This window comes from Zalophus californianus, chromosome 6 (genome assembly GCF_009762305.2).
Source record: "Zalophus californianus isolate mZalCal1 chromosome 6, mZalCal1.pri.v2, whole genome shotgun sequence".
NCBI lineage: Eukaryota > Metazoa > Chordata > Mammalia > Carnivora > Otariidae > Zalophus > Zalophus californianus.
In genome coordinates this window covers 98279007-98302520 of record NC_045600.1, presented here as the reverse complement: position 1 = coordinate 98302520, position 23514 = coordinate 98279007, and the positions used below count along the sequence as shown (strand labels likewise).

The following is a 23514-nucleotide window of genomic DNA, read 5'->3' as shown; positions in this document are numbered from 1 at the left end:
CGGTTCTTCCTCCTGCACTGTGATGCTCCCCACAATACAGCAGCAGATTCACTCATGACTCCCAAGAGGAGAGCCCCTTTACTGCTGCGGTCCTAACCAGGAAATAGAGGTCCTCCTTGTAACTCTCTTAGGAGGTCCTACCCTCTGGAAATCTTAACTGGAACTGGAATCCAATTGTCTCCTTAAGTAAATGAAATCGATTTTAGCTCCTCTCCCAAGTCAATGCTCTTTCTTGGTCTTGCATTTAGTGTATTTAAGCGTCCAGGATTTCTAACCGTTAACTGTGAGTTTACGAAAAGGAGTTGAGTACAAAGACAGCAGGTTCAAGGGGTGCTAATGTCCAGAAACTCTTGGAGAGGTCCTGGGAAAGGGAAGTTATCGTTTTCATTTCTAATTCTTAAGCATTTGGTATGTAGAAGACACTTAGGGTGTCCAGGTACAGAATGGATGTGCAGCCTGCTTCTCTCCTGAATCTTGCCATCCAAAGCAGTAAGCCCTTCCCACCCTGCTTGTGACTCAACCCCAGCACCAAAACTTCAACATCCTCTAATCTGCAGGTCTTTGTTCCTACAAGACTGTAAAAGATCTTCAAAGCTAGAGACCATGGTGCGCCCACCTATGGGCCCTCAGTGACGGACACCAGTAAAACACACTCAAACATTTGATAAGAAAGGAATGGCTGTCTCTGGGACTCTTATTCTGTCTTTTACAAACCACAGCAAGTGAATTTGGCAGCTCAGCTAAAACACCAGGAGGGAAGTGCAGTGACGGACACCAGTAAAACACACTCAAACATTTGATAAGAAAGGAATGGCTGTCTCTGGGACTCTTATTCTGTCTTTTACAAACCACAGCAAGTGAATTTGGCAGCTCAGCTAAAACACCAGGAGGGAAGTGCAGAGATGTCCTGTTCACCAAGGCCCCCAAGAGGTTTATCAGGACCCCTGCACTTGGGAGCAGAGTCACAGCAGGGAGGGGGCATATCTAGGGCTTAGACAGTGGGTCCCAAACAAACATGCTAGGACACCACACCATGCCTCCTATTTAGCTACTCTTTAATCAATACAGAATGTAAAAGAGCAATGCAATTACTAAAAGAGTCATTTCTGGAGGAAAAAAAAATAGAAGAAAAATGAAAGGAGACCTTGTTTAACCTTGAATCTTCCCCATTTTACTTTCGCCGATGGAAAGTTCTAGGCCACCCCAGGCACACGGGAGTCGGTGGAAAAGAGATACTTCCCTTTACCTGAGCACATGCAACCGTGCCACTTCTCCTGTTCTCAACAGTGGTCATGCAGAGTAAGTGGATTATCTGAAGTTAGCAAGCTAAGGAAATATGAATTTTTTACAGGTTTCCTCACTACCCTAGTTCCCATGGAGAAAAAAGAAATGAGATTTTTCCCTGAATCAGCCCTGTCTTTAAGGGAGGCAATTCCATTGATCCTGAGATTAGCAGTGGTTTTGCCATCTGAGCCTCTGCTCAACTTTTGCTTTTAAAGAAACAGTTCGTGGGCTGTAAGAAAAGAGGGAAGGAAAATCTAGAAGTGACACGGGAAAGGAGCACTGAAGCACATCATTTTCGTAAGATTGAGTGACATTTCCAGATTGTTCAGTGAGATGCAAACATGAAGCCATAATTTGAGAACAGTTTTGGAGGCAAGAAAAAGTTGCAACATTACTGAATTTGAATAAAATCTATATAAGTGTTACAGAATTTAAAACATGGACATAATGTTAGAAAGAATTTATACTCTACAGAGCAAAACAAGATGAAAGCACTGAGACTTGTATATAAATATGTAATGCAGGGGCGCCTGGGTGGCTCAGTCATTAAGCGTCCGCCTTCGGCTCAGGTCATGATCCCAGGGTCCTGGGATCGAGCCCCGCATCGGGCTCCCTGCTCAGTGGGGAGTCTGCTTCTCCCTCTCCCACTCCCCCTGCTTGTGTTCCCTCCCTCGCTGTGTCTCTCTCTCTGTTCAATAAATAAATAAAATCTTAAAAAAAAAATGTAATGCAAAAACAAGTTGCTTCTAGAAGTTTCTCAAATATATCATTTATTAAGCCAAATTCAGTGCTCTTCTGCCTGCTTCTCTGTTGCTGGACCTGGCTGCTTGTCTTCAATTCTCTGCGCTTGCGTCACCTTCCTCCCCTCCTGCCCTAAGCTGTCTCAGTCTACCAGGAGCAGCCCCCATCTCATGGAGTGGCTCACCATCCCACCCAACAGGGCTGCCCTGCCCCCGCTTCCCCTAGGGGGCCCACCTGGAACTTTCCCGCCCCCAGCGAGGCCTCGGCACCTGAGGGAAGACCTGCGGCTTAGCGGTCTCTTCTTTCTCCCTCACCCCAATCATGGCACCCCCGTGGGGTCTCTCCTGCCAGTCCCGCCTCTCCTGGCCACCATCCCCCAAACCTGCAGCTCCATCCTCCTCACTCCTTACTTCTAACCACTTTTCCACCTGCTAACTTCCCCGACCTCCAGGTCACTGATAGGAAAGCATGTCCCAGGTCCCTACAACAAACACCAAGTAAGTGTTCCCTCAGCAATTAAAAACCACTCATGTGTCATGGCATTATTATACCCAATGAGTCCTCCCATCCTCTCCGCCTCACCTGTTCTATCTTAAGTCTTTCTGTGTTCTTAAAAAAATAAAAAAACACGTGTTATAAAAAATTTGAAATATTAGCAAAAGTAGAGCACATAGTATAATTAACTCATACTTATCCATCACGCAGCTTTAATACCTATCAACACATGGCCAATCTTGCTTCATCCACACCCCCACGCACTTTCTCCCCCAGGTGGATTACTTTAAAGCAAATTCCAGATAGCCTACCATTTCACCTAAAAATTCTTCAGTAAGTTTCTTTAAAAGATAAAGGACTCTTAAAAATAATGACACAATTGTCACCCCTAAAGCTTTTGCTTACTTTATTTGTTAATATCCTTAAATATAGAAACAGTGTTTAAATGTCCCCAACAATTTCAAGTGTGTGTGTGTGTGTGTGTGTGTTTTATTTACAGTTGGTTTGTTTGAACCGGGATCCAAACATGGTCCACGTGTTGGATCTGGGACTCTGCCTCTCAAAAGTCTCTTTTAATCTGTAACCATATTAACTTGTATTGTTCCACAAGGCTCCAGCCCAGACCCACACTGCATTTTCCCACCTACAAGGTGCTGAACACACTGGACTCGGTACCTCAGATGTACCTGGCCACCATGCTCAAACACCACTGACATTCCCCTACACACTGCCCTCCTGAGCACAAGCCACCTCCTACAGCATTTTATGTCTGGGGCATTTACTCTTTCCTACTCTGTAGTCAGCTTGAGTGTTACTTCTCTCCCCTTCAATCTTCTGGAAGGTACATTTATCTGATTTATCTTCATAACCTTCGTAATACCTTGCACTTGGCAACGGTTCAGGAAGTCAATCTGTAAACGCTCTATTTACAAATGATACCAATGGAGAAGCGAAGGACGGCAAGAGCCTCTCACATATCTTCATCCTCCCTCCACTTACCCCTCATCCACTCATGTAAGAGGTATCTGCGGCTTAACTGCTGCATGTTGGGGCCGTACAACAGCCTCGTGGCCCAGAAGTCCCATCACACAATACAAAAATAAAAGTGGCTCCTTTAACATCCTCAAAATGCTTACGTCTTTTAGACACAAATTGGCCCTTCGAAGATCAACACTAACATTATGATATTGCTCTCAACAGACAAGATTTGGTCATTTTCACAAGAAACCATTTTAATTCATCAATGAGACCCCAAAACAGTCTAATGTCTTAGGACTGCCGAGACTCAAAGGGCATCTTCTCTTATGTCTATTTATATTCCTGTAATTCACGAACATTTACTGACCTCCTACTAAATGCCAAGCACACGAGGGATGCGAAGTGGAAAATGATGACAGTCCTGAGTATGACAGGGGAGATAAAACCTAGAACAAACTTTCCAGCATTCACAGGTCCCTGGAAACAGTAAGGTCCAAGAAGCAACCAGGGTCCAATCAGGGTCCTTCTTGTAGGAGCTGGAAATTTGAGCTGAGCCCACTCTCTGGAAAACCCAAAAACACGGGCGCCTGGGTGGCTCAGTCGTTAAGCGTCTGCCTTCGGCTCAGGTCATGATCCCAGGGTCCTGGGATCGAGCCCCACATCGGGCTCCCTGCTCAGCGGGAAGCCTGCTTCTCCCTCTGCCACGCCCCCTGCTTGTGTTCCTTTTCTCGCTGTCTCTCTCTCTGTCAAATAAATAAGTAAAATCTTAAAAAAAAAAAAAATAAACCCAAAACACTAAGCCATTTGCTCTTCTCTTTTGCAGAAGGAGTTGCAGATGGGAAGGAGAAGCTAACACTGTGGACGGGCTTCATTTTTCTCCCAGACAGCAGCCACTCACATCCCCACTGACTATCCGTTTCTTCACTTGGATCCCGGCCATGGCCACAAACTCAAGGAGAGAGAGGACATTTCCTTTTCAAAACTAGAAAGAGTCTAAGAGGACACAACACAAAAAAGTATGTTATGAAATACGGTGTCAAAGTCCTTCAGGGTCCTTTGAAAGAATGTTTGATAGATAGAATCCCCCTTTCTAACAATCATGAAGATCCAATTCTCTATGGGAAGGGAACCCAAGTGGCTCACCCAGTGACCCAAAGCACCACGGCTTGGAGGGAAAGGTCTGCTTCATTCTGCTGCACGAGGAAATCCCCCAAAACCACAGCACTCATGAGTTCTCATCTGAGAAACAGTCAACCTGTTCTTAAAAAGGTGTAGCTGCTTGGGCGCCTGGGTGGCTCAGTTGGTTAAGCGACTGCCTTCGGCTAAGGTCATGATCCTGGAGTCCCGGGATCGAGTCCCGCATCGGGCTCCCTGCTCGGCAGGGAGTCTGCTTCTCCCTCTGACCCTCTTCCTTCTCGTGCTTTCTATCTCTCATTCTCTCTCTCAAATAAATAAATAAAATCTTTAAAAAAAAAAAAAGGTGTAGCTGCTTAGGTCTACAAAAACCACTCTTACAGGGTATCTATTTGGAATACCTGTAAAATGTTCTTAACATAACTTGACAGTTTTCACCTAATGTTCTAGTAATTTAAAACTGTTAGTGCTCCGTATTGAATGGAGCACTGGGTGTTATACGCAAACAATGAATCATGGAACACTAAAAACAAAAACAAAAACAAAAACTTCTAGTGCTCAAGCTCAGGCCAGGATGAAATATTTGTTATTGGACAATGATAAGATAGCACTTTAGCACTGTTTAAGGGCAGTGGCGAAAATTAGAAAATCTGATGCCAGGCAATTGAGCTGCCTCCTAAGACTTACCAAGGAAATAAACTTTTTACTGCAACACAGTTCCTCAAGGAAATGTCAGTTTTTAGTCACAGTGATGGGGGAGTCCTTCCCCTGGGGCTAGAAAAGGCTGAAGGCTAGTGCACACACACATTTAAGAGACACACTACCAAATTTTAAAAGTTCTATTTAATTCCCCGTCCTCCAAGTAGTTAATAGAATAATCTTAAAATTCTATTCTACAATACCCACATGTAAATCATTTAACAAAAAGGCAGCATCTGTCCACTAGACTGACATAATTTTTTCTATTAGATAAGATTCTGTCACATTTGTTCGGCAACCACCTTCAGAAGCAAAAGCTAACAGGTGCAAAGACACAATCATGATGCTCTTGAAAAAACTGCAGGGAAACATAAAAGCAAGGTACAGAAATTCAGAGTCATAGCAGGGTTTCTTAAAAGACCTCCCACATCACCATCGGAGAAAATCCAACAGGAACCACGCCACAGGGACTGAAAACCTAGTTAAGAGGGGAAATTGTCCTCCACTTACTTTCATTCATCAGACATCACATAGACATAACTGCGTGCCAGACACTGTGTTAAACTCAAGAGACGAAGATCACACGCTGTCAATGTACAGATAGGTTGAGTTTGGTCTCTATCATTCTTTTCTTGCTAATTTAAAAGCCAGGAGATCTCACATCAACATCCAGATATCTGGCTTTTTTTTTTTTTAAAGATTTTATTTATTTATTTGACAGAGAGGGCGAGAGAGCACAGCAGGGGGAAGGTTAGAAGGAGAGGGAGAAGCAGGCCCCCCGCCAAGCAGGGAACCCGACACGGGGCTCAATCCCAGGACGCTGGGATTGTGACCTGAGCCGAAGGCAGACACTCAACCATCTGAGCCACCCAGGCACCCCGAGATATCTGGCTTCTTAAAAAAAAAAAAAAAAAAAAATTTGAGAGATTGCAACATGGGCCCAGGATTCCTTCACTGACAACTTTCAACTGCAACAGAGAAGCAACTGACCCTACAGCAAAGGGCCCACTTTCTAGTTTGCCACAGTCTCCACCATGCCCTACTGTCACCCCAACAACACACCCAGAGGTCCACTCATTGATGTCCCTTGTCTAGGCCCTGAGGTACTTGGGTTTGTCACTCCCACTCTAGGGGAAAAAAAAGGCGGGGGGGAGAGATAAAAATGGCCCCTGTACTTAAGAAGCTCAGAGTCTAATGAAGTTGGTAGACATGATGAATTACAACATGGTATGATACAAACTACAGTAGAGGAATAACCAGGGAGCAACAGAAACCCTATGGAAGGATCCACTGAGGGGAGTGGAGGTACCCTGTCATCATCACAGGGGAGAGGACATTTGGGGACGGTCTTGAGGGCTGAGAAGAGGGTGGTCAGGCAGAAAAGTGGAAGGAAGTCAGTCCACATATGCACAGAGGTGAAAGGACTAAAAGAATATGGAGTTTTCTGGAGACAGGGTTAGGCAGAGAAAGGACCTACCATGCTAACAATTTTGAATTTATGTCTGGAGCAATGGGGAGCCAAGAGAGCCTTTAAGCAGAAGCTGACATGATCAGATTTGTCCTTTCAGGGAAAGATGCTGACAGCACTATAGAATATGACCTGGGGCAAAGAAGCTTGCTGGCATGTACCCCTTTGGATGCTAAGGCGAGCCCCTTTGTGTTAGTTTCTAGGTGCTCAGAAACCCTACGTTCTCTGCCCATGATAGATATCTTGGCAAACTCACCTGTTATTTCTTTCACAGACCGGCACGGGTCAAGAAAGTTATCTCTCTTGAACTGGCATAATGAAAATGCTGTAAATTAACATATAATACTGACCTCTGAAAGGGTCAAAATGCAACAGACTAAGTCTCTACAGATTATCTCAATTCCACTCACCTACCATGTTTCCATTCCCTGCTCACAGTGTTTGTCAGCGGACTAGAAGCTTCTTAACTGTCCTTACGTTTAAATCACTACAAACATGCCCAAGACACCATCCTCAAATACCCTTCATTGAAACAACCACATTAACTCAAGTTCTGATGCAAGGTCTGAAGGTGAGGAACATGTGGTGGATTCAAAGGAGAATCATCTTTCTCACTAGCCTCCTGGCACATCCTCCATGAAACAACAGCACAGAAAAGCCTGGAGCACTGCACAGAAAGAAAATAAGATGGAAAAAACAGACACGTCCTCTCAAAGCAAAGAAAATGAAATCGGTTTCCATTTTCTCCCTCAAACGAAACCAAATCTCAAAAAAAAAACCAAAACAAAACAAAAAAAAACCACTAAGGCAAATCAATGAGAAGAGCTTTAAAAATTGTCTCAGTTATAACAACCCCAAACAGACTATTTCCCAGACTTTTTATTGTTATAACAAACAAAACCATCTTTCACTTCTTGTCATTTGCAATTACCATGCCATAATTGAAAATCAGTGAATCACTATGCAGCTTAGGGGAGAGAGGGGGCCTACTTGCTCTGAGCTGTCTCTGTAATCATCCCAGAATAAAACAACAATATCAAGAGTTCTTTCCTCATTATCTTTAACCTGTGCATTGCAGAGACGCTAAAAACTTTATGCTCTGTAATTCCTCTCATTCCCTAAAGATGGCATGATATTGCAGAGCATTTTCCCCTTCAAAACACTGTTTTTCTCTTCTCCAATGGCCAAGATGAGGCCTGCACCAAAAGACCTCAACATAATTTTCCAATCTATTTATAGGAGCCAAGAATTCAATTAAGAGAAAAATTATCTGGCAAGGGTTTGGACAATTCAGCCAATTAACCCTCGTGGAACTCTGCTGAGAAAAGGACCTGAACTGTTCAACAGAAGGCGTCACGAGTCAAAAGGAACAGGCTAAGGCAGGGGCAGGGGTGAAGGATTCCAGAAATCTGCGTCTGGTCGGCCACCCTGCCCGGTTAGCAAAGCTACACGATGCCCTTGGCCTCCGACCTTTAGGCACACCTGGAGGGACCCAGCTCTCTGCTCTGCAAGAGGCTCACTCATGGGCCTCCAAATCTCACCTTGAATGAAAGCGTGCCCGTGTCCTTAACAATGTTTTAAATTTACTGACTCAAAAGGGTCCACAGTGGCACTGCCAAGCTCATTATTTGTGAACAAGCTCTATTTCCATGATCTGATGAAATGGAGCTTCACTCTGTAATGAAAAATGACTGGCACGGGTGAGGGCACGGTGGTCTCACTCCCTCGTCTGTCCCCAAGCCGGACTCTCGCACCCCAGGCCGATGGGCCCTAGAGTCTGGTCAGACCTGGCGCGGTGACTCACCTTGGTTGCTTCTTCTACACTCTCCCTCAGGGCCTGCAGCTCGGCGTCATACTGCTCCTTCAGCTTGTCCATCTCCAGGTCATGGCTGGAGACCTCTTCCTTCAGGGCTCCCTTCAGGGCGGTGAGTTCACGCTCTCGCTTCCTCAAGAGGTCTTCCTGCTCCTCTTTGGTAATGAGCAGATCTTGAAGATCCTGTTTTGCCTGTAAGAGTTCCTAGAGAGAGGAATCATGAAAGGGGAGGTGAGGATTAATCACCTTCGCCCAGCCGCCCGGTTGGGGCCAACGGCCATACTCCCGAGCTGTCCTCCGACTCTCTCCTCCCCACACCCCCCACCAGTTTAGACCATCCCCCCATCTCTCTTTTCATTCCTTGGACGCCATCATTCCCCTTGATTTGTCCGTCTCAGCTTTTCTGAGTTTGATTTAATTTGAGGGAAGAAAAAGGGAAACTGATTTCATTTTCATTGCTTTGAAGAGGCATGTCTGCCTTTTCCACCTCCTTTCCTTCCTGTGCAATGAAAGGTCTGTCGCTCTTGCAATGAACGGGCTTTTGCGTGCTGTTGCTTCACTGCGGGACATGCCGACGGGCTGGCCTCACTTACGTCACACCACCCCTGGGACCCCAGCGGCGCGTGGACAAACCCGTAACCCAGGGTCCCCGGACTGGCTGACTCCGCCCCTTCTCCTCGGGTCCCGCTCGCCCCTCTGAGCAGGCACAACACTCCCATCTTCTCCTCGTTAACTGCCAGGAGTTCCTGAGGAAAGGCACAAAACCGGGGCAGCAAGTTCCACTACAAATCGCATTCCCTAAACCCAAGTGTGTCCTGCCAAAAGCTCAGCATTCCTTTTACTTCGCCATCTTTGTCCCAGACCGACTGAGCTCTCTCGTCAAGCCCGGACGCCTTCACTTCATGCTGGCGGGACTCGGACATGGCTGCCTCAGCATCCTCTCCGCCCCGGCTCTCCTCCGCATGCCCAGCCTTCTCCCACCCGCGGCTGCCTCACACACATACAGCTGCCCCTCGCCAGACTGCTCCAAGCCTTTCCTCCATCAGTGATCTTTCTTCTGTCATTTTCTTCTCTTCCGTTTCCTTGGAGCTATGTCCTTTTCCTCAGGGCATAAGAATCCACTGGCTCAAAGGCAACAAAATAAAACAAAACAGAAACAAGCTTCTCCACGAAACTTCCTGAAAGTGTAATTTCTGTTGGCTGTGCTTCATAACCACCTATTCACTCCTTAATCTCTTGCTATATGGCTTTGGATCCTATTGCACTAAGACTGTGCCCTCCAAGGTCATAGTGACCTCTTAATTACCACATCCAGGCTTCTTCCCAGTCCTCAATTTTTCTGGACCCTTCTTTGATCCTCCCCGCCCATCTCCTTGAAATTCTCTTTGGCCTTGCAGTTCAGAGACGGTACATGCCTGTTTTCTTCCCTCAGGCTGCTTTTTCTAGACAGTCTTTTCTGGCTTTTCTCTCCCTCTTCCCAAAAGCTAAGATGATCCCCAAGAATGCAAAGTTGCATTCTTTATTCTTTTTTGGCAAGCTCATCTATTTTTTCCCGCCATCTATTAATTCTAAGCAAGTAACTCCCAAACCTTTACCTCCAACTCCTATCTGGGTTCAGACCTGCACTTCCAGTGACCTGCCAGACACAACCATCTGGATGTCCCACAGGCACCTCAGATTCAGTAGGTTTATATTTTTTGGTGAATGCATCATGTTCCTTCCTTTCCTCCTTCTCCTCCTCCAAAAGTTCTGTAACATCTTAGATCCCTTCCCTCACCTCCCTGGTTTAGGCTCTCCTGCCACCCAACTGCTCCCTGCATCCAGTCGCTCACCTGGGGCCCCTATGACATTATCCACATGCATCCTGTCTCAAGTGCCCTTCTTCCCTCTCAGTCCCGCCTCTTTCTCTGCCTCTCAGAAAATCTCTGAAGACGCAGATACAGCAGGACCTTCTCCAAGAAGTCTCCCTTGAATACCCCTCCTGATACCCATCTCACTTTAGCTATACATCTCAGAGCACGTGATTCTTTTACCTGCAGTCCATCAGACTATTTTCTTTTCTCCCCTGCCAGACTGTCAGCCCCTCGAAAGAAGGATACCGATGTGATCACATTTTTGGTGCATGGATCAACATTATTGGGAATGTGTCTGTTCTGAACATAAATGAATTAACATGTGCAGTACAGCAGAAGTCTGCAGATAACAGAATTCTAAACTAGTCTCTCTTTTTCACTGGTGGCTTCTGAGTAAATACACATGCTGTGCTCTTGGAGCTCCTGGGGAATCAGAGGAATGACTGCCACCTGGGAAGCCGAGGCCTCAGAGATGAGAAACTACTTTCCATTCAAGAAGTATGTCACTCATGAGGGGATGAAAATATAACTGGCAATGGAATCTCTTTCCTTTTCTCTAGGACCTGCACATCCGTTGAAACCAGGGGAATCTCTGCAGTCCCAGGGTAGGGCTGCACTGCAGGCACCAAGACTTCACACCTTCCAGAATCTCACTAGCAGGCACTGATAAGTTCAGATGAAATGCCAAGAGATTCATCCAGCTAACTATGGCAATTCGGGGTCTTCCGAAGCACCAAGCGCAGAACACACGAGCGAATCTTAGGAAAATAGAGCCCATCCTGAGATTCGTCAAAAGGGGGACATCCTGGTGCCGAGGCTGCCAGTCCCTCCTTCAGGAGGACCAGAGACGTGCCCATCACTGTTGCTACCGGCTATCCCTGCAGGTCTTCCTGGGCCTTCCGCCAGCCTGTTTGTGGGAGTCTCTGTGATTCCAACCCCCGTTCCCTGCTCTTACTCTCACACATTTGTTTCTCAGTTGTTGTGATGATAAGGCAGTTTCTCTTCCCACACTTATCTTTTCCAGGATATATCTGTGCTTTGTGTCGCCTTTTGTGTAGTGCCACCAATGCATGTCAAGAACCTAGGTTTTCATGGTCCCTTTGACACGGACATGCTGTTGTGGCCCGTGTTGTACAGATCCCATCAGATTGTACCACGCCGTATCGCTCAGCAGCACTTGGAGGTTGTCCAGGGGAGAGACCAAAAGGCAGGAGAGATTTCAAAAACTTGACTTCATCACCTCAGTAGCCTTACTGCCAATCATCTCAAGCCAAAGAAAGCAGAGGAAATATATAAATTTCAAAACCTAAGTAAATATCCATCGGAGATGAGCATGCCTCTCTGGAGACACCAGTCAGAGAAAACAGAGGGAGGCCTTGGCCAATCAGAATCAGCACTTTCAAAACCTCTATGCATCCAGGCTAGCTGCAGACACAGAAGCCTCCAGGAGATAAAAATCTAGTGAGTACGTCTGTGTGTATGTGGGCAGGAAGGCACTACAAATTTCACTGTGCTTGGTACGCAGTATGTAAAAAGAACTGTGCTAAGCATTTCCAAAAATCCTAGGAGATGAATATTCAAGGAGATTAATAGTATTCTCATTCCTAAATGAAAAAAAAAAACAAAAAACTGGAGCTCTGAGACACTAACGTGCCTAGGATGACACAGCTTATAGGTGGAAGACTGGGACACAGACTGAATACGACTGCCCCTTCTCTTTATCACACAGCCATTGCAGGCCTGACGACAAGCCTACACACTCAAGAGGAGCTTAGGGGCAAACGATTACACCGTGCTCAGTCTCTTCGATGCAAACGCAACAGAACACTGTGTTTGGCTGGAAGTGCCTATAAGGAGGATGTCCACCTCCTTAAAGAAAAGAGACAAGCCCAGAACCTGAAAGGAAAGAAGGAAAGCTGAAAGAAAAAGAAAGCACACTCTGGAACCTGGCTGTTCTTAGCAGCAGCGAGTGGCTGTCCTGATAGCAGGTGCACTGAGACCCACACACCAGAATATCCAGGCCAGCAACTCACTGGCCCATAGAAAGCCCCATTTCACACACCACCTATTCACAGGTATTCCATACCAAACTGAGAAAAATGCTGATCTCTTCTGTGTACATGTTTCCCAGAAGTCATAGGGTCTCTATCTACAGCCCACACTCACTGAAAGGACACATAAAAGGTTTTATGCCAAAACTGTAGCTGATAGGGAATTATGTAATTTTTCCCCCAGAAGAATGGCCTAGAAAGCATATCACAGCTGATGAAAAACATTATTTTTTAGTTATTTTTTAATTAAAATTTGTAAAATATGCAGTCATATCCTACCAGTATTTTACGATTAGAGACTTCGTTTCTGAGCACAGTTTATCCTCAGATCAATACAATTTCAATACCAGAATATTTTAAGTACTTGCATCTTGGCAAATGCCAGGGATAAGCCATTACCAGTCTCTGCAGTAGTGAGGCCCATCCATCAGCACTGCAGGCTCCCATCAAAGACGATGGTTGGTAATTAGAAACTCCACTGTCATGGCACTTAGAGCAAGGTCTCATGTTCACCCATTACCCCCAGAATGGATAGGAATGCATTTACCAACAAAGAAGTGGTTGAAAACTTATTTTGTAATCATTTTTGTAACTTGAATTTAAAAAAAAAAAAAGTTCAGAACCATCAACTGTTTAACATATTACAAAGTCATCTTATTTTTGGTCAATTATATGGTTTATCCTAAGAGAATGGTATTTTTTACTCTTTTTTTTCCTCTCTCTCTCTCCTTTCTTCTTTTTTTTAACTTTATTCTCTCTTACTGTTACTTTACTGATTTTGTGTTAGTGTCCAATGTTACTTAACAAAATGTAAAAAATTAAAAGAGATTTCATGAAAAATCTTGTGCATTTGGCAAGCCTCCCAAAATAAAAAGCCTTCAACCTTTTTTCAAACACTCAAAAGCAGGAGTGCTTAATACTCGTTGTGTTTAAGAGCCTGTTCTAAGCCAAATGCCATGGAAAACTTGGCCATAACTATAATCTGTTATCAGATTCCCCCAGGCCACTTTTTATTAAGATATGAAGAATAAATTGAATGTGACAAGGAGATAGGGTCTATTTTATTAGTGCTATAGAAACCATAGATCATGTTTTAACTATTGCTGACAAGTCAAAGGAACCTGATTGAAACAGTGAGGATGAACCTCCAGAGAAACCCAATCTGACAAAGGGAAACTAACTGTGCCCTAACTCATCTTGCAGAAAGACAGCAGTAGATGATATTCCTCCTGTTACAGGAAAGAGGCAAATAATCAGAAAGCCAGCAATATCGGCTATTTTAAGAGCAGATGTGCTCTGTTTCCTTTTCTGTGTCTCTCATTACCAGCCTGAAAACACATCACCAAAACTGAGGCTCATATCTTTATCCTAGTTACCACTATAAATAAGTCAGACTATTTTAATTAATTAAATTTTATTCAATAATATATGCTCGGTGCATTGTGCTTAAAAAGGCAAAGAAGCATGTGGCTCAATTCAGAATTATTCCCTTTTCTTAAATGGTGACAGTTCTAAAATAATTTAAATACTGAAATTTATTTATTCATTTGCTCTGTTGCTTGGCACTGTGTGAGGCATGAAATGGGGGAAGAAGCAAAGCCGACATGTTCTTGAACTAACTGGCTAGTAGAAGAAATGGACAGATATAAAATAGAGCAAGCTCAAATGCGCTAAAATGAACCTATAAGGAAACAGCATTTCAGCTGAAAGGACAATTAACAATTAGAGGTTTCTGTTAGTGAGAAAATCCAGCAACTTAAAAGACTTCCCAACAGCAAAGATAACACCTTCCCTTTTTCAAATCAATAAAGTGTCCACACAAGTATCACAGGATATGGCAAAGTCTTCTATTTAAATTTGTTTGTGAAGCTACATTTTTATTGGAAGTCATAAACTGTTCAGTGACATCATTTCTGGGAACTTATCCTTAGGAAATTTTTCTCAAGAAGTAAAAGGATACATGTGAAAAACATTCAACACATTTTTATGTAATTGAAAAAAAGAGAGAGAGAAACAATATAGGATGATGAAATTTATTATGGTTTATCTCCCTAAAAAATGAAATACAAAGACTATAGATTATAATAAGGAAAAGCGTTTCTGACAAATGAACTTTTTAAAAGATTTATTTATTTATTTGAGAGAGTGAGAGCACTCATGTGCAAGGAAGGGGCAGAGGGAGAGGGAGAGAGAATCCTAAGAAGACTCCACAATGAGTGCGGAGCCTGAAGCAGGGCTCGACCTCATGACCCCAAGATCACGACCTGAGCCAAAACCAAGAGTCAGATGCTCAACCGACTATAGCACCCAGATGCCCCTTGACAAATGAATTTTTAAAGGCAGGTATCAAAGTTGTAGGGACACTATAATTGTCCCTAAATTACAGAAGGGTAGATGAAAGCTAACAATGGATAGGGAGGCAGTGAAGAAATAAATGTAGATATAAAAATAGAAAATGTAGAAATAAAAATAGTCATTAAGATGTTAGGAAAATGTTTCTACCACCCCTCCATTTTAAAATTTCATTTTATAATTAAAAAAAAAATTTTTTTTTTTTTGAGAGAGAGAAAGAGAGCACGTGAGCAAGGGAAGAGGGGCAGAGGGAGAGGGAGAATCCTAAGCAGGCTCCATGCTCAGCACAGAGCCTGATGCAGAGCTCCATCTCACAACCCTGAGATCATGACCTGAGCTGAAATCAAGAGTTGGACTTCACCGACTGAGCCACCCAGACTCCCCCATTTTATGATGTTTTAATATTTCAGCAACAAATACACCATTTTCAAAGCCCCATTCTAATGTACCTTGTCTTTGTATCTCAGCCCCAAGAAGAAGGCGGAACCACGAGAAGCAATATAATACCATGAATGTGCTGGTTTTTAAGATAAAGGTCATTGGATAAAAAGAGGTGCTGTGGAACAGGTCCAAGGCTTTCTCAGGAGAAAAGGTCTAAGTGGAGACAGAGAGATAGACGCTCATGTGGGAGAAGAGAAACAATTCCCCTCTGCCCATATGGTAAATGAATTTGTGATAACACCTATAACTGGGTAGCCACCAGCGCTCTGCTCTTTGCTACCACCAAGTCACAGGGAAGAGACTCTAAGTTCTAAAGAGCAAGACCTAAAATCCCTCCAGGGAATTACTCCAAAACGAAACAAGGAAGGAAGTGAGAAAACACTTGACGGCTGAGACTTGGAGGTAGCCAGAAACTTGAACTCTAAGACCAGAACAAAGATCCAGGCCGTTAGGGGGAAAGCTATAGAAAATGAGAAGTAAATGCTGACAAAGTACCTTTACTGTTTTATTTTTTTAATCGTTTCTTCTTTTTATTTTTTTGCATTGTTCTAAATTGTGTATCAAGTACACACCGGTACAAACCGAAGCTTATAAGGTAATAAGCTTCAAAACTATGCCAAAAATACAGGTTATGATAATTAGAGCCAATATCAAAACATCTAAATGGACACAGAGATACAAGTTCTATTTCTGATCTTCAACTTTACCCATCTCTGACCAAAAAAAAATGTAGACGTTCACAGCCTATGTATGTATCTACCACCTTAACAGGATGGCAGTCTAATTCAGGGAAGACATAATGACTATCTTTAGGAAACCACACAATAATTAACAAATGCTAAGCAGAGGAAAGAGTCAACTTCATTCACTGATTCGTGGACTGATAAGAACTAAATAGTCAATAGGGAATATACCGATATGGGCAGAAGCCAGATGGACACAGCCTGTGTACATAGCAAAAGCGTTCATTCATTCATTCACTCATTCATTTATTCATAATGAATCCATCCAACCATCCACCAAATATTTGCCAAGTGCTCTATGTCCCAGGCACTGGAACAGCTAATGAGGAGAAAACACTAAGCCAACCATCACCAACCCTGCCTCCTGGAGCTTACACTCTTGTGGGGGCCTTAAAAAAAAACTGTGATAAGTGTTGTATGGGCATGAGCATCTTTAAAATGCTTTCCCATTACTAGCATTACTTACAAAGTGTTTTTGCCTAAAGTTTAACCTGAAACTATTAGTGTTTAGATCTAACTTCACATTTACCGGAAATGCAGGAGATAATGGCACAAGTTAATGGACACCATGAGGAAATAATCAGACAAATCCAGAATGTGGGCCATTGGTCTGGTCTCTTTGGAAAATCAACGGGATGGAAGAAAGAGAGCAGGGAATAAGAAATTGGTGGCAGAGAAAGAGAACAATGAAGGCAATATGGAATTCTTGACTGGATCCTGGCTTGGGGGTGGAGGAAACAACTGTAAAATATACTTGAGGGACAACTACAAATTCTGAATAAGGACCAGGTATTATAATTATTGTTATATTATAGGAATTATTCATTGTTTTAGGTATAATAATAGTATTGTGCTTATAACAAAATTCCCTAATTTTTTAAAGATGCATGCCAAAGAATTTAGGGGTGAAGTGTGGTATTATCTGTAATTTATTTTGAAATGGTTCAGCAAAGATGAATACATGGACAGATGAAAAAAATAATAGGATAAATGAATGGACATAAAGAAATGGGGTATGACAAAATGTTGACAACCACTGGATTTGGGTTGGGGCTCTATGGGAGTTAATGAATTACTTTTTTCTACTTTTCTGTATGGTTGAAATTCTTCCTAAGACAAAGTTTAAAAACTATTACAGATGATGCTTTTATGGAATCTAGCCATAGGCACCGTGGAACATGGCTCGCAGTATCCAGACCCCGCCGCCCCCACCCCTCCCATCCTCTCCAGGAAGATCCCACGCCCTCCCCCCCTTACCTCAATCAGAGCTCCCTTTTCCCTGTCCTCAGCTCGTTTGGCGCTGTCCAATTCATCATGCATTTCTGAGAGCTGGTCCTGGAGATCCCTGATCTCGGTCTGGTGCTGCTCCCGTTCCATCTTTACCTGGAACAGTCTAGCAGGGGAGGAAACCCATCAGAGAGACTGTGCTAAGCCTTGCACTGTTTCATCCAGTCGGATTTCAAACCTTCAGAGGGTCAAGCAGAGTCCTCTGCAGCCCCAAGGAGCCTCCCATTCTCCGTTCTATACTGAACAAGGAATCACAAACCAGAAAAGGCACTGGTAGGCACTCATGTCTACAGTCTAATTTGTCCAACAAGAAGGCAAGTGAGAACTCAAACCAATGTAATGGGGAAAGTTATGCAGTGACAGTTTCTCCCCAAAAGGAGACCGTAGGGTACTAGAATTTAGTTGATAAGAAACTGACCCAAAAAAGCAGAACCTCTTTGATAATGCCTTCACTAAAGCCACCCCACTCCCGACCCCCACCCCGCCCCCAGCCCCAGAAGAGTCAGCAAATTACGGCCTACTTGGCCTATCTGGCCCACGGCCAATTTTTATAAATAAAGTTTTATCGGAATAGAGCTATGCTCATTCATTTATGTATTACACATGGTCATTTGCACAATACAATGGCAGAACTTAAGGGGTCCAACAAAGACCATATGGCCCATAAACCATAAAGTATTTACTACCTGACAGAAAAAGTTTGCCAACCTCTGCTCTAAATCAAACTCACGATTTTACCTTTTGATTTTGTAAAGTCTTTACTACACCCTAAATTTTGGGTTTTTTCCCACCAATTTTTCTAAAACTAACCTCTAGGAATGTTTTTAAAGCAAAAACTACATCATCAAAATTGCAAAGGCAATCAAATGATTTTATTATATTTTTCTTGAATTTCCTTCTGGATTTCACTCCTGCTTAGACCTTCACTTAAGACCTCCACCACGGCCGCAGAGCTTCAGAGCACTGCACGTTTGCAGACTTTGGCTTTAGATCCCTTTTTCACAGATTTTAATATAATGCAATGGCAGGGCCATCTTGGCTTTGACTTTCCCTCTCTGCAGACTCAACAGAGGCATAAGCACTGGTCAGCAGCATTCAGGATAAAATTCACAAATTGGGAGATTACAGAAGTCATAGGACATGTGCGTTTGGGAGGCTGGGTCCAGGCTCCTTGAAATCTCTGTCTATAGATATCACCACTCAGTATTCCCTGCTTCTCGCATATCAGCTCCAGGAGCTACTCTCGGGCCTAAAACTTTACAAGGCATCCTTCAAGGTACACAACGAATTTTGAAATTATGAACCTTTCTGCTTACCAGTCTGCATGTGTCACCAGCTTCTCAATTTTACAAGGAAAGAGGGAGAAAAGGAAGGGTCAGCAGCCCCTCTAAATATTCGGAAGGCTGGGTAGTATTAAACAGACAAAAAGATTCTGGCTACATCGGACGCAGGAACTAAGGCTCTTGGCCCAGAACTCACTCCTCCAGGTTCTTCCGGAGCTCCCCTTCACTCTCTTCCAGGCGCTGCTGCAGCACGGAATTCTCTTCCACTTTACTGTCGTGCCGGCCCTGGAGCTCTTCCAAGCTTGTTCTCATTCTCTCTCTCTCTTCTTTCATGTTCTGCTGATTCTAAGATGAATACATGTGATTTTCAAGTACCTCCACTGAACGTTAATGCAATCCCACAGAAGACTACCTCAAAACTCTAATGGACTCCATGTCTTTGCACTCATTTATTAAACAACTTAATCAACCTGTATGACTAGGCCTGGGAGTTTGCAACTAGAAAGAACATTAAATACTGAATGAGTTGTAATACTTCTAAGAGAAATACAAAGACAGCTAAACCTCAGTCTGCTATTTCTATTACTCAGTTTGGATATTTGATATGCATTTAGTTTCCTACTGGCCTGCCTGAATCCAACAGCGTTTTACTCTGTCAAAGCAAACGGTGTCTATGGGCTTCGATTACTTTAAAAAAAATTAAAAATTAAAAAAAAAGTTCTTTGGACAGCAGGAGCCAAATATACAGGAATTTACTCAGTGATGAGAGGAATGTTTCTTTTGGGGGGAAAAAAAACTGGCTTTCACTTCACTTGAGCACCCAGATTTGCTTAAAATATTCTTTGCAAGACAGAAATTTAAAAAATAACATAAAAGGAAAAACCAGATACCTTGACTTCTAGTTGAAGCTTTCTCTGAAGTTCAGCCACTTCTGTGGTCAACTTGTTTTTCTGTTCCAACAGGTCTCTGACTTCAGGCGAAGAATTAGAAGCCTGTAATTAATTGCAGAGATACCCTAATGTACATGTTCGAGATGCTTTATTTTCTTTCTCCCAAAATGTAATGCGAGCAGTAACATCAAAATCTTAAGACCCAATTCAAATGTAAACCCCTCTAGAGAAAGGGGCACAAAGAAAGCTTCTGGGGGTGATCGGAGTGCTCTGTATCTTGATCAGGGTGGTGTGTGCATGGACACACACCTATACTAAAACTTCAATGAACTAGACAGTTAAGAGTTGTGCGATTTACTGTATATAAGTCATACCCCAATAAAACAATGTAAAAAGATAAACAATAAGTATTTGTTGAAGATCCCTCCACTGCCTAAGGTTATAACCAAAGCCCATGTTTCTGTGTTCCCAAGGCCCTTCGTACAATCCATCTATTACAGAACTTCCATTGCACTGGGAATCATTGTTCTAGAACCTGAGATTTTCTCACTCTCTGCATATGCCTGTGTACAAGTAGTAAATAAATGTAGTTGGCTGAATTGGCTTTCTTCTTTTAGATGCTACATTTCCGTAATGAAGGGAGATATAACAAAGAGGGGTCTGATTAGAGAGTCTATTAGAAAACAGACTCTGATCAGAGTATGAATATTAATGATCTCATCTTTTTTCTTCCATGGATATAATAACAGGATGATGCTCTCAAAAGGATTTGGCTAAAATCCTACAGCAAAGTGGTTAGAACACCACAAAGGGGGAGGAAAAGGGATAAAAGCAGGAATCAAAGCTAGAAAAAGCCATGTCTTGGCTCTCACGCGCCTGAATCCAGGTGTGAGTTGTGTGTGATGAACTTGGAATGAGGTACTTCCTCACCTACTCCTGTGAAGTTAACCGAACCCAACCATCAACAAAACACAGGATTTCCTATTTTCTTAGGCAAAATGAGAATAATCCATTATGGAAATCTAAATTCAACCGAATGAGGGAAATTGTACATTGTTCTCGCCCAAACGAAAACTCTACCTACTCTGCTATTTCCAGTATGGTCTTTCCTTCTCTCACAGGAAATCACTCAACTCACACCAAAAAGATAAAACTCCAAAGCCTTTGCCCACAGATAATCAGATTCAGAAAATAACAGGGAGAGAACAGGAGTAGAAAAGTCTGGGCAATTAAGCAGTCATGGTGAATGAATTTCTACAAACACCACACTATTCATTCCTGTTCAAAGCCCATCGGTGATGGCCCATCACCATCAGCCGAAAATGGAAACTTCTGTGATTTCCAAGGTCCTTTCCATCTGGCACTTCCTCTCCACACCCTGGCTCTCTGCTCCGGCTACACTAAATCACCTCCAGTCCCCTAAACATAGCGAACACGTACCTCTTTGTATTTGTTCACGCTGGTCCCTCTACCTAGAACACTCTATCTTCCCTTCTTCTCCCAGAGACTTCTTTACTCTTTTGAGACACTGTTAGTGTCCCAGATTCCAGAGGGCTTAACCTAACTTCCCTAGTTTGGTCTGGATACCCATAGTCTGTGACCCACAATGACAATCTTAACATCAAGGCCAAAGGATGTGTTCACCCTAAAAATATGCAGGTGAGTGAAAAGCAAGAGTCACAGTGATAATTTGGATTTAAGAGTTTTAGCACAAAACTCCTACACCAATTTTAAGAACTATGTAGAGCCCCTTAAGCCTGCCTAGAAGCAAGGTGTATAATTTAAAGATTCCCCCATGGGAATAGTGTGTGTGTGTGTGTGTGTGTGTGTGTGTGTGTGTGTGTGTGTGTGTGTGTGTGTGTGTGTGTGTTTAATCGTTCTACTGGATGCCACAGCAGCAGTCATGGGTTAGCTGAGTGCTGAACAGTAGAGAAAAGAGGAAGCAGATGCCTAAGAACATCCTGTATACCTATGTTTCCAAAGTTACAACGAAGCTATAGGCAAACTTCCTGTGAACTGTCTCTGGTATACTCTTTCCTTTCCACGCAGAATTCCCCGGGAGGGAAAGAGAAGACACACAAGCTAGAAGTGGGTGCCAATTCAAGGTGGTGCAGGATTGAGGAACAAGCTTTTAGTCGTCCCTCTCAAATGTTGCTTCCTGTCAGGGCACAAGGTGTGTCTGGCATGTAGCAGATGTTCATCAAACATGAGATGACTCCTTTAACAACCAAAAAAATCTCCACATCCCAACTGGAATTCAGTACAATAAACGAAACAGGCAGTTTTTTTAAAAGAATTTGGCCCCACTCCACTTCTTCCTTTCTCTTCCACCCATGCTGGTTCGCTTCACCAGTCTCTATTCCTTATTCTCCTGTTCTTATCCTCTTATTTATTTTCTGAAGTTCTAGAGCTTCCTTCGATACCTTGGATATGTTAGGGTTCTCCGTCCATGATTCCATTTCATTCTTCCTATTCTTATTTTCTCTCTCTCTTTTTTTTTTCAGATTTTATTTATTTATCTGAGAGAGAGAGAGAGAATGAGAGAGAGAACACGAGAGGAGAGAGGGTCAGAGGCAGAAGCAGACTCCCTGCTGAGCAGGGAGCCCGATGTGGGACTCGATCCCGGGACTCCAGGACCACGACCTGAGCCAAAAGCAGTCGCTTAACCAACTGAGCCACCCAGGCGCCCTTATTTTCTCTTTCTAAAGCTCACCACCTTTTTGTTTCATCGTGTTATATGTTATATATTTTTGTAAATAAAATCTCTTAAAAACCTTGCTGAAAAAAAGGCAGGTGCACAATAATATTTACAACATGATCTTCCGTCTTAGGTCCTGCTCCCTACTCAGGTAACTTCCCACTTACTGCAATAACCAAATGTACAGGAATGTACAGGCTGAAGAAAGAGCAATTTGTTTGCCACATTCCAAGTTAAATGCCCTCTGCAGAATACAGAACTCCAATTTACTTGATTATTTCCTTGTGTGCTCCCTGCTGCTCGAGACTTTAAAGTCTGGATTTTCTCAAAGACCAGGTTGACTTTCCGTTTAGTCGCATCATCATTATCGGTGCTTCTGGAAAAGAGGCAGCAGAAAAAACAGTGAGGGGTACACCCAGGGGCCCCAGGATACTTTAGGTGCCACAACATACAAACAACAGAGCCGCTTAAGAAGATAAACTGCAAGAGGTATGAATTAATTAAGGCTGCAGGCAAAGCCAGTGTGAGAACAAGATGGATGGTGTACTTCTCTTCAAATAAACTGTTCTATGCTAACACTCAATTTGGGACGAGGGGTCCCATTTCCAAGCATGTGAAAGAGATGTACCCACATTCTAAGCCTGGAGAAAACATACAGTGAAAATTCAGTAATTTGTTGTTTGACTCAACTGACTTTACATTCATTCCAGCAAGGACTTTCTTGTGTGTGTGTCTCTCTCACACACAACCCACAGCCACACTTCACTTGTAAATCTTACGCTAAGAATGATCTACAGTGACTCTTAACTGGTTTTTAGCCCGTGTTTAAAAAAATACATCGCCGAAGAGGAGATTGTCAATACCCCAGCTCTTCGTCTACACTTTCACAGGTAGAGTTTGTTGTGTGTTTGTTTTTTAAAGATTTCATTTATTTACAAGCAAGCGAGAGAGAGAGAGCGAGAGAGAGAGAGCACAGAGGGAAGGGAGAAGCAGACTCCCCACTGAGTAGGGAGCCCAACACAAGGCTCAATCCCAGGACCCCGAGATCATGACCTGAGGCCAAAGGCAGATGCTTAACCAAATGAGCCACCCAGGTGCCCCCAGATAGAGTTTTACTAACATCGACCACACCTTCTATCACACATACCTGGCAGTTAGGAAAAAGATTTTAAAGAAGTTTCCTCAAATAGTCACCTCTATTAAAGTCTGTTTCACCAGTCTCTCAATACAGCATGAGCAAAAAAATACAGCAACAACTAGTTCTTAGCTAGAAGAATCTGCTCGGTTACTCCCCACCCCCACCC

The 23514-nt window shown here is 43.3% G+C and overlaps 1 protein-coding gene across 1 annotated transcript in view; it reads right to left on the bottom strand.

Annotated features, from left to right (window-relative positions):
- Window positions 1-23514, bottom strand: part of CGNL1 (cingulin like 1) — a 155484-nt gene that overhangs the window by 71226 nt on the left and 60744 nt on the right. Inside the window, exons 5-9 of the mRNA XM_027570815.2 lie at window positions 22481-22586; window positions 19513-19614; window positions 18819-18967; window positions 17310-17445; window positions 8604-8816 (exon numbers count right to left, since the gene is read on the bottom strand). Coding sequence (XP_027426616.2) covers window positions 8604-8816; window positions 17310-17445; window positions 18819-18967; window positions 19513-19614; window positions 22481-22586 — 706 coding nt within the window. The remainder of the gene's footprint in view (window positions 1-8603; window positions 8817-17309; window positions 17446-18818; window positions 18968-19512; window positions 19615-22480; window positions 22587-23514) is intronic.